Source organism: Kryptolebias marmoratus, linkage group LG14 (assembly GCF_001649575.2).
Source record: "Kryptolebias marmoratus isolate JLee-2015 linkage group LG14, ASM164957v2, whole genome shotgun sequence".
NCBI lineage: Eukaryota > Metazoa > Chordata > Actinopteri > Cyprinodontiformes > Rivulidae > Kryptolebias > Kryptolebias marmoratus.
The window spans coordinates 1,534,355-1,551,840 of record NC_051443.1 but is presented as its reverse complement, the minus strand read 5'-3'; the positions used below and the strand labels follow the sequence as shown (position 1 = coordinate 1,551,840).

Below are 17,486 nucleotides of genomic sequence, written 5' to 3'. Positions count from 1 at the left end.
CGAGTGTCCAAAACATGCGGCCGCAGATCAGATGAAACGACAACAAAGTCGATCATTTAACTGCGACCTAGGGTGTCCTGGTGCCAAGAGCACATATGGACACCCTTATGTTTGAACATGGTGTTCGTTATGGACAATCCATGACGAGCACAGAAGTCCAACAACAGAACACCACACGGGTTCAGATCAGGGGGGCCGTTCCTCCCAACCACACCCCTCCAGGTCTCACTGTCATTGCCCACGTGAGCGTTGAAGTCTCCCAGCAGAACAAGGGAGTCCCCAGGAGGGGCACTCTCCAGTAACCCTTCCAAGGACTCCAAAAAGGAGTCATTCATGTCAAATAAAACTATTTAATTGCAGCTTCTCTTTGTCGTGAGTCTCTCCAGGTTGAATTATTATTATTCTTTTTTTAACCAAGCAAATCTCATTGAGATCATAGATCTCTTTTTCATGGCAGCCTGACATGCATGTTTTAGACTGTGGGAGGAAACCCACACAAACATGAGGAGAACATGCAAATTCCACACAGAAAGACCCCAGGTCCAACCCAGGGCTTGAAACCAGGACCTTCTTGCTGTGAGGCTACAGTGCTAACCACTAAGCTATTGCGCTGCCATGTTCTTCCAGAAAGAATACTAAGGACAACAAGCTGATGGTTTAGATGGTTTGAGAGGGAGGGAAGAGAAGCCATTTACTGTACGTCAAACAAGAAAACCCAACTTTAAACAGAGGAGAATGTCTCAGGTTCCAGCTTTCTTTAACTTATAAAACTGCTTTGGATCTGACTCCCAGTCGGTTTTTTACCTGTTCACACCATCATGATTCATGACCAAAACTCTTCTCATTTCTCATGAAGACCAGGCTGAGAAAGAACACTAACTACCAACAAGAATGGGGAGTGGGATTAATCTGCATGTGCATTAAGCTTGCATAAATGGAGCATCTCATGCAGATTAAAGCTGTGCAACCCTGCACATCTTAGTCTAAACTGAGAAAGCTCATTGGGATGAGAAGTGAAACGTCTTCCAGCACAAAAAAACATTCAGCTGCCTTTTTTTATTACTTCTTTTTTAAGTTTTAGAATTTGAGAACCTACACAAACATACCACTCTACCTCAATATATTTCTGTATGTATGTAGTTAAAATTGTATTGTCAGGCTTAGTAAAATTCCACAGACTCAAAGCCTTTAGGTGACAATGATGTGACAATCAGGGTGTCACTGTGACCTATATCCACAACCTGAAGTACGTGTGAAGGTCAAGTTTAAACTTCCAACACATACATCCTTTGAGTAAGTGGGAATCATTACAACTCAATGAGTTCCAATCAAGCATTCACACTTTTGCAAGTGTGAAGTTCACAGCTGCTATTAAAATGAGGGGTCTGGAGTGATATGTCAAAACCAGTTCATTCACTACGGAGTCAACTAGTAAATCTATCCAAGAATCAGCCAAGGCATGCAGAGAGTTTATGCATCCTTGCATCTCCTGTGGGAGGAATGTCAGACACAGGTAGCAGCACCTCACCTGTGAGAGGTGCTGCAGGTGAGGTGCATCGCAACTGTAGGACTGGAGTTACGTATAGAGACCACAGGTATCCAAGGTCTCCCTGAGTGGAGATACCTTCAGTCACAACAGACAGCCGCTAGGTTTATTGTGAATTAAATATCTCAACTTTAAAGTCATTGCCAGTCATCCCAGTGCTCCCTGTAACCCTAGTGACCTTTCCTGGACAGAACAAGCTGGTGTTGGTACAAAGCAGACTTCTTCGAGACAAGAAGCTCTGGAGGATCCAGACAGCCACGGCCCTATCCATGCAACTTCCACTGGACAAGATCTGGGACCAGCTACTGAACAAAGAGGAAACCGTTACACAAATATTAACTTTTATTTATTTAACCTTACATGTACCTTTTTCATTCTTTCCTGTTTTTAGAGTTTGGGTTTTACAAATTTTTAGATTTTTTACAATCTTTCTATTTTTATCATAAAGCTCTGGTGTTTCTTCATTAAAAATGGCATTTCCTCACTTTCTTCAGTCCCTTCATCTTACTGTTGCCATTCCTATAACTTATTGCTGTTTTCAATTATTTTGTTTGTTGTATTTTGTCACTTTACTTTTGTGATTTATTTTTTTTGTATCAAGTATAAAAGGTGCATCACAAATAAAGATTGATTAGATTTTTTTAATTTACAGATATCTTCTTTTGATCTTCTTGTTGTCCAATGTGTGTGTGAGTAAGTGTGTGTGTGTTCTTTAAAAATACTTGTGTTCCAGCACAGCTGTTGCTCTGAAAAACACTAAGTCACTCAGAGCAATCAAGACACGAGGCACGTACGTGTCCACATTGAAATACTGGCACAGTTTCCAGCAGCAACAGACAACTGGAAACTAAAAGCTGGTGCATGGTTGTAAGAGACAGCAGCACATTATTTCTCTCCGTGATGAGACTTTCCTGATTGGGTGATGAACATAAATCAAATGACTATCCTGTAAAAGAGAAAAACTCTGGGTTGTTGGGGCTGATGTAAAAATGTGCCATCTTTCCCCAAATAAGGAATTCCTCTCAAATGCTTTGAGCAGCTGGCCTCATATGTTAAAGGTGCTTTATTTAGAAATGTGGAAACACTACAGACAAACTGTGGTTTTATTGGTCTGTCAGGAAAACCCAGTTGTTTACAAGGTTTGATTTTATGAATTGTACATTATGCCAAAGAAAAATCTGGATGATCCATGATATTTTACAGCTCTTGTGCACCACTCATTGTTTTGGTGTAGCTGCTGTTTAATTAAAAAAAAGAGTTCTGTTTATAACAAAGCTCAAAAAAATTAATAAAATATAATCATAAAACAAATAACATAAATAAATCTCATACAACAACAAAAAACAATTATTTCCGTTCATTTGGAATTTTATTTTCCTATGTTTCAGAACAGGGACTTTTTTTCTCTGACTGTTTTGGTTAAATGTTGTGTTTTGCTCCCCTCTGCTGGTTTGTGTCAGAAACCGTGACGTTGTACAAAGGTGGTAAACTGGTGTTTGTGGTTTTGTTTAAATATTCTGAACATTTTTAAGTGCATAACAGAGAAGTTAGAATACAATAATGCCATGATCTTGAGTTTTGCATCTTTAAAAACAAATAAATATGTCAGAACAGCAGAGCTGTAGTCATTACAACAACAACACCTGCACATTGTAAAAGTTTACGCCATCTTTTCATTTTATGTGTGACTCTTCTTTCCAACATTGTTCCTGTTTATTAAAGTCTGAAGACATTTGTTTCTGCTCAGCTCTCTTAAGGTCCCACCACAGCATTTCAATCGTTGCAACACCTTGATTCTTTTTCATTTTGAGCCGTTCTGTTGGAGTTTAGTTGCTGTGTTTGGGATCATTGTCTTGTGCAACATGGTCTAGTTTGGTCCAAGCTTCAGCTGTCAGACAGAATTGTTTATTCTGCAGAGGAGTTCAGAACACCTAATCAATATTAGGCAACACAAAAATAACTACAGCTCAGTCAATTTTACAGCTAATGAGCTAAAACCTAGCATGCCAATAGCTAAGAGTCATTCAATACACATACTCCAAATGTTCAAAGATCTCACATTGTCATGATCAGTGGTGATGACGGAAAGGAACCCAGAGCGCAGACTCATAGTAAAGAATAGAAACTAATTTATTAAACTAAAGAAACAAACGAAAACAAAAAGCTGACGTGGCAGCAAACAGACAACAACTAAAATAAAAGACATAAACTGAACAGAACTCTGAGGACAGGAACACGGCGCGAAGCAGCAACAACAAAGAAACATCAAACTAACAGCAAACATCAAACAATGGACCAGCAAGGTATGGGAAGAGTGACCGGGTTTTTAAGACTGAGGATAACGAGGTGAGTGGGAACAGGTGGAATGATTACAGAGTCGGGACAGGTGAAGATGGGCGTGGCTAACAGACAAGTGAATGACTGGGGGAGAGTGGAAATGAGAACACAAACACAAGGAGGACAGAACCAAGAAGAAAACAAAAACCAGATAACTAAAAATAGAAAACAAAAACGAAACACCAACCAGAGAACTTAAATAAAATAAAAACAAAACCCAGAAAAAGCCAAATCACCACACACATACTCTTGCAGGATCACATTAAAACATAATGTCATTTACAAGCTTTGGCCAAAGTGTCTACAACACTGTCCCTTCCAATCAGTTTAAAACTCTGGCATGAAATGTAGCAGGCGATATGCATGCCTTCAAAAGATTATAGGCATTTATTATGTATTGTTTATATTTATTAACTTAATAAAAAGTAACTGTATATAGTAAATGTCAGAGTGTCCAACAACAAACCTCATTGCATCACATGATATTTATTTAAAAAGCCAGTTTTGTGCAGAATGATTAAATAACACCATAAAACAAGAGCTGCAGTCGCTGCTCCAGTTCTGTCCACTTCCTTTCAATATATGTCTCATTTGACAACTTTTCTATGATTAATTACTCTTCTGGGCTCATGGTGTGTGTGTGTGTTTTCTGTATGGGTCTGATGATGAGAGTGACAGAAACATTAACAGGCTCATTATCAGAACACAGCCTGATGAGCTGCATGGTTTGATGCCATTACCAGTAAAAGCTGAGGAACAGAGTTTGTTTGAGTTCTGTTGTGACAGAATCAAAATCACAATAAAAACGGAAGCTCTCTCGCCATGATTTGGGTGAAAATGAGCACTGTGGCCCGGCCTGGCTCCTGACTTCTGGCTGCGGTCCTTGTGCCCATGAAAAAGGCCCTTTACAGAGTCCCTTCTTTTAAAATGCAGAGGGTGGTGGGAGGGTGGAGGTGGGGCTTGAACATACATAAGAGGGAAAGAGAGTCCACTGGTCCAATTTGGCACAACATTCCCAAACAATTTGCTGTTGCTGAACCTTTACGAGGCAGCTGATTGGATCTTTTCTCTCATTTGCACCCTCTTTATCCTCGTTAAAAAAGAATCCTCTTGGCTTGGGCGTCTTTGGAAGAAAAACAGCACATTAGGGATGAGCAGGTTCGTCCGAACTGAGGCTTTGTCCTGGATGTCGGATGTAGACAACGTGACAGGGGACCAGTCCCTAGACTTGGTTCTGCAGCCTGTTTGGGACTACCTCCATCAGAACCACCACGAGTTTTTGAGGAGCCCTCTCTTCCCTGTGGTTCTCTCAGTTACTACATACTTTGTCCTGGTTGCTATTTACACCATGCTGGACCTGCTGGCTCCCACTTGGCCTTGCATCAACCGTTACCGGCTGCACCCAGACCGACCTGTCACATGGCCTAACATTTGGAACACCCTGGGAATCACTGTGTACAACCATCTGTTTTTCATCCTCCCTTCTGCTGTGGCGCAGTGGCTTTGGAGGCCACCGACCCCTCTGCCCCCCGAAGCACCTACTCTCTGGAGCTTCTTCCTGGGCATTCTGGGTTGCATGGTTGTCTTTGATTTGCAGTACTACCTCTGGCACCTCTTGCACCACCGAGTTCCCTGGCTGTACCGCACGTTCCATGCAGTGCACCATCAGTACAACCAGCCTTTCAGTCTGGTCACACAGTATCTGTCTGGCTGGGAACTGTTCAGTGTGGGGTTCTGGGTGACGGTGGACCCCATTCTGCTGCAGTGTCACTGCCTTACAACGTGGAGTTTCATGGTCTTTAATGTTTATGTTTCTACAGAGGACCACTGTGGCTATGACTTCCCCTGGGCCATGCACAACCTGGTGCCTTTTGGCCTTTGGGGTGGTGTCCCTAAGCACGATGCTCACCACCAGCGTCCCGGGACTAACTTTGCTCCATTTTTCTCACACTGGGACTGGCTGGGGGGAACCCATACAATGCCAGCTTCCTCCAGCCAAGGAGCAGGAGAGCCAGAGGAGATAAAAGGGAAGAAAGACTGAAGAGCCTGAGTGCATTTCTCCTAATGACTGTCTGTTTTGGACCTGCTCACATTCCAACACACTTGTTTTTTTTCTCTCGCAGAATGCTTTCTATTATTTTATTTTTTATTTGCAGTTTTTTGTTTAACTTTGAAATTATTTTAATTAAGGCACACTTTTTGGGCGTTTCCCTGTGTGATAATCAGCCTAACATGTCCTTACTGTTTGATAAGTTCTTGTATCTGTTTATTTACAGTAGTACCGTATTATGGATGATCCTGTACTGCAGTACATGTACATACATGTACATACAGCTCTTACTAACAAAGAATTCTCACTTACTTTATTTTCATCATGCATTGTTACCTGTCCTTGTGGCATTCTCAGGTCCTCACGTGTAAACTGTTTTCCTCTATTTAAAAAAAAAATAAAAGTGAAAAAAAGCACAGACTCGAGATGTGTGTTGTTAAACTTCATTAAGCGACTCTTGATGTCAGAAGTGTTTGCTGACTGTGTGCAGTGTGATCTGTCTCAGTGATTACACACGTTAGCACGAACACTCTCCCTGACCCTCTTGCTTGCATGCATGAATGGTGGTCTTTTAGCTGCATCCCAGCATCATGCGTGGGTGCAATACTAATCCATCATTCTGTCAGAAATTTGCTGGAAGAGTTTTTAATTATAAAATATAAAACATATATAACATATATATATATGTGTGTGTGTGTGCACAATCACATAGACAGTTAGCAAAACACCGCAGCTCTGTTGCAAAATGATACACTGCCACACTAAAAGTAGCTCAAAATCTGGAAAAACTGACTGAGCTGTTACCTTTTTTGTGTTAGTAAAGGCTGATTAGTTGTGACTGCCATCTTGAATTGAGTTGACTCCAAATGTGGATCAGATGTAAATATACATTCAAAGTTTGCTTTTTGAGGGTTTTACTAGATTCTGTCTAGTGGTTTGTGACATATTTTGCTAACATTGTTAATTTTAACAATAAAAATGCCAAAGTTGTACGAAAAAGTCTGTGTGTAGTGTTTGGAGTAAGTGGTGGGGATGATGCCAACTACTGCTACAACAAATAAATGTGCAACCATTGATTACTGGCTGAGAGTTTCATTAAAATCCATTTTGTGGTTTATGAGATATTTTGCTAACAGACACAGTTGACTCCAAAAGATAATGACAATGAATGGAATGTGTTGGGATCAGTGTCAGCTACTATCACACCAGGTTTTAACCCAATATCTGTAAAATAGGTTGAGTTATTGCAAATTTTGTGTTTGGTTAGTTGTGGTGGCCATCTTAATGGGGTTGACACCAAAAGTTAATCAGTTGTACATGTCACTTTCTGGGAGTAGTAATACAACAACAATAATAACAACAACTACTACTACTACTACTACTACTAATAATAATGATAATAATAATAATAATAATAATAATAATAATAAGGGAGCCCGTTTCTAGATGTGAAAATCTGAGTTATATGTAGCTCCTGGAGAGTGAAGTTCTGCTGTGGGGAAAAAGATAACATTAATAATTTGCGTAGAAATTTGTGAAAAAGCTGTTTTATTGAGTTGGAATGTTAATAAGTTTGAACTATTGCATAAAACTACTTGCATTTTAACATGTCCACCAGCAGATGGCAATCTCCCTACAAATTCAAGAACTGGGAAAGCTTAGAAAGATTAAAAAGAAACAATCTAAATTAAGGCCTAGCACTCCATGAAGCAAAGAATCTGTCTGCTGCCTTTCTTTTTTTTTTTACCAGCGTTTTAGATTAAGATCATCTTGTGTTAGAAGGGACAGAAAATGGCTGAGTTAAAACCCTTTTTTTGGTGTTTGCCAAGTTTGCTTAGCTGTGACGGTAAATGTGAATGTGACTGACTCCAAAGTTTAATCAGCTCCAGATGTATGTCCAATGATTCCTGTCTGAACGTTTCATTAAAATTCCTTCCACTAATTCATTAGATATTTTTTTAATAATTAAACAAACCAACAAAGACATACACAAACAAAACATTGTTGCTTCATGTTCAGTGGCAGGTGATACCAATCACACACTGGGTTAAAAATGACTCATGGAACATAATTTGACTCATAGCTGATCGAAACAGCCTCTCTCTGTGTGACTTCCCTCTTCTGCTGTTGTTTTTCCCTGTGCCACAGATATTGCAGTCAGAACTGGTTTAGCGTGTTTCTTGTTTAAAAAGAATTAAACTTACAAAAAAACAATGAGCCAATTGTTTTGAAATATAAATACCTAAAATAGCACAAGTTTTGCAGTAGTTAGACTGCAAAAAGCGTACTGGAATATAAAAGAAAAGGAAAACAACAGAGCGAATGCTCAGTCAGTGAGAACACATAAATACTGACTTTCCCATTGAAAAAATGAAACCTTCTCCTAGTGAAATTTGTGAAACAGCTGAAAATATCAGTGTGAAACTATTTATGAATAAACTGCCTTTGTTTTGTTCACACAACATTAACAGCCAGTAATGGGTCTGTCTGTGTAACACGGTGTAGCTGCACTGAGCAAAGTAAAAGGTTTTCAACTCTCCCCGATGACAAAAGGTAAGGTGACACTCTGCAACATTCTTTCCTCGTATTCAAACCACAACAAGCCCGTTTACAGAGAACTATCAGCAGTCAGTGTTTACCTGGGGGATGGTAGACTCTTTGGGTGGGGTCATGCCTCGAAGCATGCCAATTCAACTGCTCCTTGTCTTTGAGGAAAAAGAGCACAAAGACGAGTCATTCATTTTGTTTAAGAGACGTTTTGTTGATTATCTCCCACCACCAAAGGGCTGAGGCTGACAACAATGTTTTTGCCTATGTCTGTTACCAAAATGAACTACTATCTGCAAGTGATTACCTTTTGGAGTCAAGGGACCTGCCACAGCCAACCGATCGTAGAAAAACACAAAAATGGCTTTAATTCAGTCAACTGTACAGACACTGACCTAACATTTAGTGTGGTAGTAGCTGAGACTGATCACAGCCACCTAATTTGAACAGTAACAGATCCCACAAGATCTGCATTCCTTCAAGGAGTACAGTATATTCTGTTGTAGAGCTCAACTAAAAAACTTGCACAAATAAAACTGTAATGGCTTTGAGATGGTCTAAAAATCATAAAGTGTGAAAGAGGCCTGTAACTGTGGTGAGCTATAAGACAAAGCTATCTAACCTAATTAGGATCACCTAATTTTCAAATGCAGGTGAAACTTGTTACAACACTGAAACCAATAAAATGATGACTGCTTTCAAACACACATTCCATTCCAACCATCTTCTATTTAACAATTAACCAGTGTGTCTGAACTTTGACACAACACATTCCAAAGATTTCTTACATCTCCACAATTCTCTGACTGCTGGAAGAAAATTAATTCTCTGACTCACGGGACACAAGAAATGATGCAATACTCCAAAAAAAGTTTCACAGAAACTGTACTCTGTTGATACTTTTTATTGAGGAAAATATGCAACAATTTTTAAATCAACTTATAACTTAAAAACTGTTTAGCACAAGAAGCTTAAAATGATACAACTAGTTTCAAGAATGTGCCAAACAGGCAAAAAAAGAAAGTTTGAATAGAAAAATAGAATAATTTTTTTAAAAAGCTTTATATATTCTTGTAGTTCCTGTTTTCTTTGAACAATGTGACTGTACAGATTAGGTTTTTTTTCTCCATCTTTTAAACCGTACCCAAGTCAGGTTAATTTTAGGAAAAAGATAAAAAACCAGAATTATTGTTCAGCCAACAGTACTCATATATCAGTCTTTAACAGTCATTCATTCTATGTACACATTTATATTTACAGTGTATGATATATTCACATTAAACACCAAATATATCCAGTAGCTCAGAATAAGCCACGCTGTAACAAGCTGCACTCTGCTTGAATAAAAGTGCAGTCGTCTTCACATTTAAAAGTCATCTTTGGTTCTCTGATGAGCTGAGTTTGCCTGCTTTAATCCCAGTGAAACCCATCTGATCAGCCACCTTCTCCTTTTATATGGTGCTGCTCTCCGTGTTCCTAGAATCTGCCTCAAACGCCTTGCTCTTCTTGGAGTATTTCATGGAACTGAAGGAAACCCTCATTCTCTCCACGGTTCGGCTGCTCCGGCACAGTAGGGTGTTCGTCACGTGGTCCCTGAAGTCCTCAGACACAAAGTAGTAGATGAAAGGGTCCAGGATGCTGTTGACACTGGCCAGGCACAGAGTCGAGACGTAAAATGCATAGCTCCTATTTGCCACTGTGTGTGTTAGCTGGGCATAATGCACCACAAGCATGATGTTGCTGGGTAGAAAACACACGAGGAACGTCACCAGGACAATCACAATCAACATCACAGCTTTGTGTCTGTTGTTCCCCTGCACACTGTCCTTCATGCCACTCCCCAGAACTTTGAGTAATCGGATATATGCCACAACAATCACGATGCAAGGGATGAAAAAGACAGTCGTAGCCATGAAGATAAAATAGACCAACGGCAGCCGGACTGATTGGGATGTTAATAGTTCAGTGGAATCCTCTACGAAGCTCACATCATGGCAGGTGGTTACGTTGGGGTCTTTGATCTTGGCCGTGTGGTCATACAAGTACAGAGGAGTAGAAGTGAGACAAATGAACACCCAGATGGCCACCGTGACACCAATAGCAATCTTGTTGTTCTTTCTTTGCGTAGACAGAGGATGTGCAACAACCCAGTACCTCTGCACACTGAGGCAGGTGATGAACAGGATAGAAGAGTACATGTTCCCATAGAAAAAGCTGGTCAGGATTTTGCACAGCGGCTCTCCGTAGGTCCAGTTGTTGCCATTTAGGTGGTAGGAAATCTTCAGAGGGATCCAAATTACAAAGAGCAGGTCAGCCAGAGCCAGGTTGGCCATGTAGATGGATGATGGGTGCTTCTTCTTGGTCCTGAAGAGGAAGACCCACACAGCCATTCCGTTTGCAGGAAGTCCCAACGCAAACACAATAATGTAAATAATTGGGAAGAAGACGGTGGTAAGTTGGCTCTTCAGGAAATCGTATACTCTGGCATTGTCATCTGAATTTGTGTTTCCAGTCACTATAAATAAACGGCTCTCTAAAAGACAAAACAAAATGAAACACATTAGGGTGAAGACCAGACTAGACATTAAAGATAATCTCAGAGAATGAACTAGTGCACTTAAAAAAGATTATGGTTGAATTATGAAATATTTTTGGCCAAAAAGGTTACTTGGAAAAAATAAAAAAGATCTGAGAGGCATTTTCCCTGAGATTTTCCTGTTTACTAGTTTGTTTGTTTGTCATAAATAAAAAAGATACATCACTGACAAAATAATTTATATTGAAACTCTCAGCTGTAGCTCAAATAATAAACAAAGAAAAAACCAGGAATCTGACAGCAGAAACGAACAAACCTCTGAGGCTCATCCTGCTTGACTTTTACGACCTTGGCTTGTTTTCAGAACAAACTTTACTAAAACGTCATGTTTTAAAACACTGAACTACTCTTGAATGAACTGCTTTAATATCACGTGAACAACCTTACTATTACTCTTTATTTGGCTGAAATGTACGCTCTGAGATGATTTTAGTCAATTAACCAGAAGGACTTCAGCAAACCACAAACAAACAAACAAACAAACAAACAAACAAAAACTTACTATTGGCACACGAAGCTGAAAAGCAGCAAGAAACCACCAAAAGCGACAGAATCCATTTGAAATCCATATTTGTGCGGACTCCTGTTTCCAGACTCGTCTCAAAGCAGGAACTGGCACCGAAACGTCCGAAAAAGCTCGGTGCAGTTGAACGCCACACCCCGAGACTACCTGCTTTACCTGCTCACACAAACACGTCATTTCTCTTCCTCCCGCTGTCCTCAAATGGGTTTCCGGTTTCAGGTTTCCATGGAGACCGACTGGCAGCCCAGGAGTCAAAATATTCAAAACGCCTCCTCATAAAGTCCCCTGAGTTAGAACACGTGTAGCCTACTTCACCTGTTCCTGCTGAAAGAGCAGCTGCATGCATCCAGGTGGAAAAGGATTCTGGAGCTTCTTTCAGCTACAGAACAGAAGTCCAGGTTTTATTGGATTTGTTACCTGTTATGTCCTGGGTGACTGAGAATCGACACCAGCAGGTTATAATATTACTGAATTCAAACATGCAGGTAGTGTACTGAAAAGACCTGCTGTCAGACGCTTCAAGTGTGTTTAAGATTAGATATCCTTAAACTTAATTTTGTACTAAGTCCACCTCAGTTGTACATAAATTGTAGTAAAGCATCATTTTAAGTATATTTGGTGCACTACTGTGTGCTAAAGTGGAATTATTTTAAGTAAGTTCAGTGCATGCGATCTATTTTACAAACTTCAGCAGCACAGAAAAGTGCACTTTTAATCTTTTACATATGGATGGATGGATATATTCAAAATGTAATGTGAGAACAAAATTGTAATGTTGAATGTATGCTTTTATACGTCATTCAAGTTACTATAATAATACTTTGTAATTAATTATTCACATTTTATATTGTAATACATAATAAAGTGTATACTTTTAAATAATTGTTTTAAAGTACCATTTTAGGAATGTATTGATAAAAATGTATACTTTAACTATAATGTATTAATCTATACCGAAATAAACTTTTTGTCAAAAACATTTTATGCATTTTGAAAAATGATAATTATGATAACATTTGCAAAAATGTACAAATGGCCTTTTCTTGAAATGCAGAATTTATTTGATCATATAAGTATAATGTTAGGTGTATTTTTATCATCTGCTGCCAAAAACAAAGGCGGACAATAATGTTTTTGCCAGTGTCTGTCTGTTAGCAAAATATCTCATGAACCAATTAATTAAACTTGCAGACATCATTGTCTTGCAAAATCATTGGTTCAATTTAAGTCCAATTTAAGATGGCCACCAGAGCTGATCAACCTTAGCCAACACAGAAATGATGGTCAGTTTTACAGATATTGAGACAAACTTTGATGTAGTAGCAGCTGACAGTCATTCCCCACACATACTCTGAGTGTGACGCCTCACAACATCCACTGAGATAACATTATTCTCATGGTTTGACCAAAATGGCTACAGCTCCATTATTTATCACTGTAAGATGATCTTAGTCTAAAAATCTGGCATGAAACATGGCGGGCGATATGCATTCCTTCAAGGAATGCTAGACTTTCAGTTTTTATATGTACTGTATGTGAAGAATGGTCAGCAAGGGCCCAAGGATAGAGACTGAACCCGGGGACCAGTAGTACAAAATAAGGATTTTAATTACAGAAAATAAAAAGCTAACCGGGCAACAAACAAAAAACAGACTAAAGACTGAGCAGCATCTGGGGAAGAGAAACACAGAAACACAGAAACACAGGAAGACAGGATTACAGACTGCTGAGTGAAGTGTTAGCAGTCTGGGAGGAATGCTTACTGATGGTGACATCTGAGACTAATGAACAAGAGGAGCAGGTGTTCATGGTTAACTGAGGGGAAGAAGGCTGATGACACACAGAGACGCTGGGAAACTAAACACAAGAAAACAAGGAAAACATAACATATAAATACATTAAGAAAAGAAATGCAACAAACATTAAATTAATTGTTGTACAGACTTTACATGAAGGATTAAATTAATGCTTTTCTTCAAAGTGCAAATAATACAACAAAAGCACAGTAAAGAAAAAACAAACAAACAATAAAAAAACAAGTAAATGTAGTTCGTAGCAAGGTCTAAGATAAATAATACAAGCAGTCGGCTGAAGGCCCAAGCAGCTTATAAATGGCCACCCCTCCCACATGGCATTATTACATCACATAATCCAGATATAAGAATAAACACACACACACAACAGCAGCGACAACATGTTGAAGCTACTCCCACACAGATCTGTGACGATCTGCGCAGGGCTCATTCCTCCCACAGATTCCCTGGATGACAAAATCCGGTCAATTCTTAGAATCCTGGGAGGATCCTGGGAGAACTCAGGGATAGGTTCCAATGAGGACACCAGTCATTCACAGAGCGCTGAAGGAACTCTCAGGTGAAAACTGAATGGGTTTCAAGAGCAGAGAAAAAAAAAAGAAAAGAGGAAGAAGTGATTTGCACCGGACTAGTGGTTCCCAAACCTTTTAGCTTTCGACCAACAAAATAAAAGCCACAGGGACTCGTGACCCAAGCTATTACTGTATGAAGTATTAAACACTGCTAATAAACCACTTAAACTCCAACTTTGGGAACCACTGCTCCGGATGAAGAATGACAGTGAATATTAAAACACTTTAGGATTACATGTGTGACTGATTACATTACAGGTGTGCTCACAGTTTGAACTGCCCCCGTCAGAAATGAAACTATGTCACTACATTAAATTCTTTGGCAGTAGACCAATTTGGATCAGTCACAACCTGAAGAGAGATCATTCAGACAAATACAACTTTTATAAAATACCTGCTACCAATCAGTGACATATTCAGACATATTGTTTAATGGAACATAGTCAGCCTTGACCTCTCACTAAGATAACAGTTGATAGTTTTTTATTTTATTTTCTAACTCCAAGCTCTTAAAGTCTGTTGGACCTCTGAGAGAGAGAACGTGTGGACATTTTGCAGCCTCACGTCAACAAAATAAGGTTGGAAGTGTAATACTGGTGTCCTCCATCCAGCATGTTTCTGAATGGATTTATTTACCTGTTAACAACACATCTCATTAACCACTAGAATAATTTTAATGAAACTTTCATAGATAATCATTGGATATACAGATACAACTAATTATACTTTGCAGTCAATTCAATTCAAAATGGCCGCCACAGCACATAAAATTCAGCTAAGACAAAAATGTCTATAACGTAGTCAGTTTTACAGATATTGAGCTAATTTTGACATGGCTGTAGCTGACATTCATCCACAACACATAGCCTTGAGCACTAACAGATCTCACAATATCACATTAAGTTGTGCATGACATTATTTTAAAGTTTGACTAAAACAAGTTCAGGTCTTATAGAAAGTATTCACCCCTGTGATGTTTTATGCTTTTATTGTTGTCATTAATCAGTCATTGTCAAAATAAAATGGCCTTTTTTTTCTTCAAAAAAACCTTCTTCAAAGTTAAAGTGAAATCAGATTCCAGTGACTGTCCTAAATCCATCCATCCATCCATCCATCCATCCATCCATTTTCTTTACCTGCTTCTCCATTCTGGGTCGCGGGAAGCTGGTGCCTATCCCCAGCAGTCACTGGGGGAGAGGCGGGGGACACCTGGACAGGTCGCAAGTCTATCACAGAGACACATGGAGACTAACGAGACAAACAACCATTCACACTCTCACTCACACCTAGGGACAATTTTAGAGTCACCAATTAACCTAACATTCATGTTTTTAGTCTGTGGGAGGAAACTGGAGTACCCAGAGTCAGTCCTAATTCAACTCAGAGAAAATATTATTAAAAGTACAAGTCAGGGGATGGATACAAAAAGATTTCCAAGTCCCAAAACACCTTTCTGTTAAATCCATCATCAGGACATGGAAGGATTATGGAACATGTGTAAATCTACCAAGAGTAGGCCGTCTTCACAGACTGAGTGACTGTGAAGAAGTCACTAATCAGTGGCTTTCTCTAAGTTGAATTAGGACAGTCACCGTTAAGTAATCACTTATTATACATTACATATTTTTATTTATTTGGTCTTACGTTGTAGAAATTTGATTTCACTTGGACACTGAAAAAGTGTTTTTTTGAAAAATGCTTTTGGAAAGAAGAGCAATCTATGCTGACCATGACTGATTCAGATTCGGATTCAGACAACTTTATTTATTCCTAAAATGCAATTCAGTTTGGCATTTCCAAGATCTACACCCACACACACGTATTAAGTATCGACAACAATCATCTCCTCATTGCCTGCAGTTAGTCCTATCAAATACATTTAGGTCTCCCCCTGGTGGTCTGGTGTACTTCTGTTTAGTGGAGTAAGTTTGCAGCTTTTTTCTTACTTGCTGGTGTTTTGGGGGTTTAGTTTGTGTTTTTGGTACTTGCAGCATTTTTTTCCTTTTGCTTTGTCTGTTTTGTGTGGTTGCAGCATTTTTCTTTTGCTACATATTTACTTTGCATTCGTTGTTTGTGTGTTTTGGACTGTGCGAGTGTGCATCGTTCATGTTTATGTGGCATGTTTAGGTATTTGCTGTGTGTTTGCACCTGTCAGTCACCATACCTAACCCATACTTAAACACTAACTGACTGTGACAGATCTGTTTGATAAGAACTGTTACCGTCAACTCTTCCTGTCTGTTAGCAAAATATCTCAAGGACCATTGTGTAGATTTTAATAAAACTTTTGGAAAGTAATCATTGGATATACATGTTCAACTGATTAACTTTTGGCATTGGCCCAGTTCAAGATGGCAGCCACAGCTAATCAACATTAGCCAACATAAAAATGATTATAATTCAGGTAATTTCACAGATATTGTGCTAAAATTTGGGATGGTTGTAGCTGACAGTCATTCACAACACAAACTCCAAATACTGCTCTTTGTGCAAAAACTTTGCTTAAAACTTTAGAATTAACAGCTGGAGTCAGCCTTACTTGTCTGTTAGCAAAATATCTCATGAACCACTAGCTGTTACTTTACTAACATTTTCAAAAAGAAATCACTGAATGTACATCTACAACTGAGTTTTAGCCATTACAAAACACCTCAGTCAGTTTTACAGATATTGAGCTAAAACCTGGTGTGGTAGTAGCTGAGAGTCTTCCTCAACACATACCTCATGCGAGATTTTGCGATATTCATGAGATCATGCATGTAGTAATTTTCAAGGTTTACCCAAAACCACTACAGCTCTGTCATTTCTCATTATAATATGATCTTAGTTTTAAATTTAGGCAAAAAAGGCAAGCAGCTAATTTGCATTTTGTTGTGGCAGTTGTCACGAAATAGGAGACGACATAAATTCTCAAACTGTATTACAGTAACTGTGAAAAGACTTTCTTTTACTTCTTCTCACAGCATCTTCTGCCCTACGATGTCACAGCTGCGATCTTTAGCAACAAGAAGTAATAACAGCAACAGAACAGAACAAAGACATTCACTGTGTAAACCCCAAAACAAAACACATTACTTCAAGAAATCTTAGACATTTATTTGAAAAGATTTTAAGCACTGAACATCTTCAAAGTGGAAAATCTCTTTGGTTCTTTGATCATTTTAAATGCTAGTGCTTTTGGCCCAACACAAACCTGCATGGAGAATAATGGTCATGTGTGTGTGTTGTTTTGGAAATAAGGAACATTCAGTTTGACCTTTTCAACAGTCTGTCACATGATCCACCCTCAGTTACAGGCAGGTCTGTTAGTTCCACATGCAGCAGAGTTTATTACCTGAGTCGATGCCATCAGCCAACATGTGGCATGAGAACTAGGATGTACAACTGCACAAATATTACAACTTACATGAGGATAAAACACAAAATGGCTGCAAACCAGTCAATTTTACAGTTATTGCCATACAATTTGGAATAGCTGGGACATATCCCAAACTTATTCTC

The 17,486-nt window shown here is 39.1% G+C and overlaps 2 protein-coding genes across 2 annotated transcripts; one reads left to right on the top strand and one right to left on the bottom strand.

Annotated features, from left to right (window-relative positions):
• Positions 1-4,905: 4,905 nt before the first annotated feature.
• Positions 4,906-6,305, top strand: ch25hl2 (cholesterol 25-hydroxylase like 2). The gene has a single exon (XM_017431188.3). It carries the CDS (start codon positions 5,034-5,036, stop codon positions 5,922-5,924), a length of 891 nt encoding a protein of 296 aa, XP_017286677.1. The 5' UTR covers positions 4,906-5,033; the 3' UTR covers positions 5,925-6,305.
• Positions 6,306-9,366: 3,061 nt separating this feature from the next.
• Positions 9,367-11,739, bottom strand: LOC108244741 (proteinase-activated receptor 2). The gene is made up of 2 exons (XM_017431180.3): positions 11,579-11,739; positions 9,367-11,013 (listed from the first exon to the last, which is right to left on the bottom strand). The coding sequence occupies exons 1-2, from the start codon at positions 11,643-11,645 to the stop codon at positions 9,932-9,934; spliced, it is 1,149 nt and encodes a 382-aa protein (XP_017286669.1). The 5' UTR covers positions 11,646-11,739; the 3' UTR covers positions 9,367-9,931.
• Between the last annotated feature and the right edge of the window lie 5,747 nt (positions 11,740-17,486).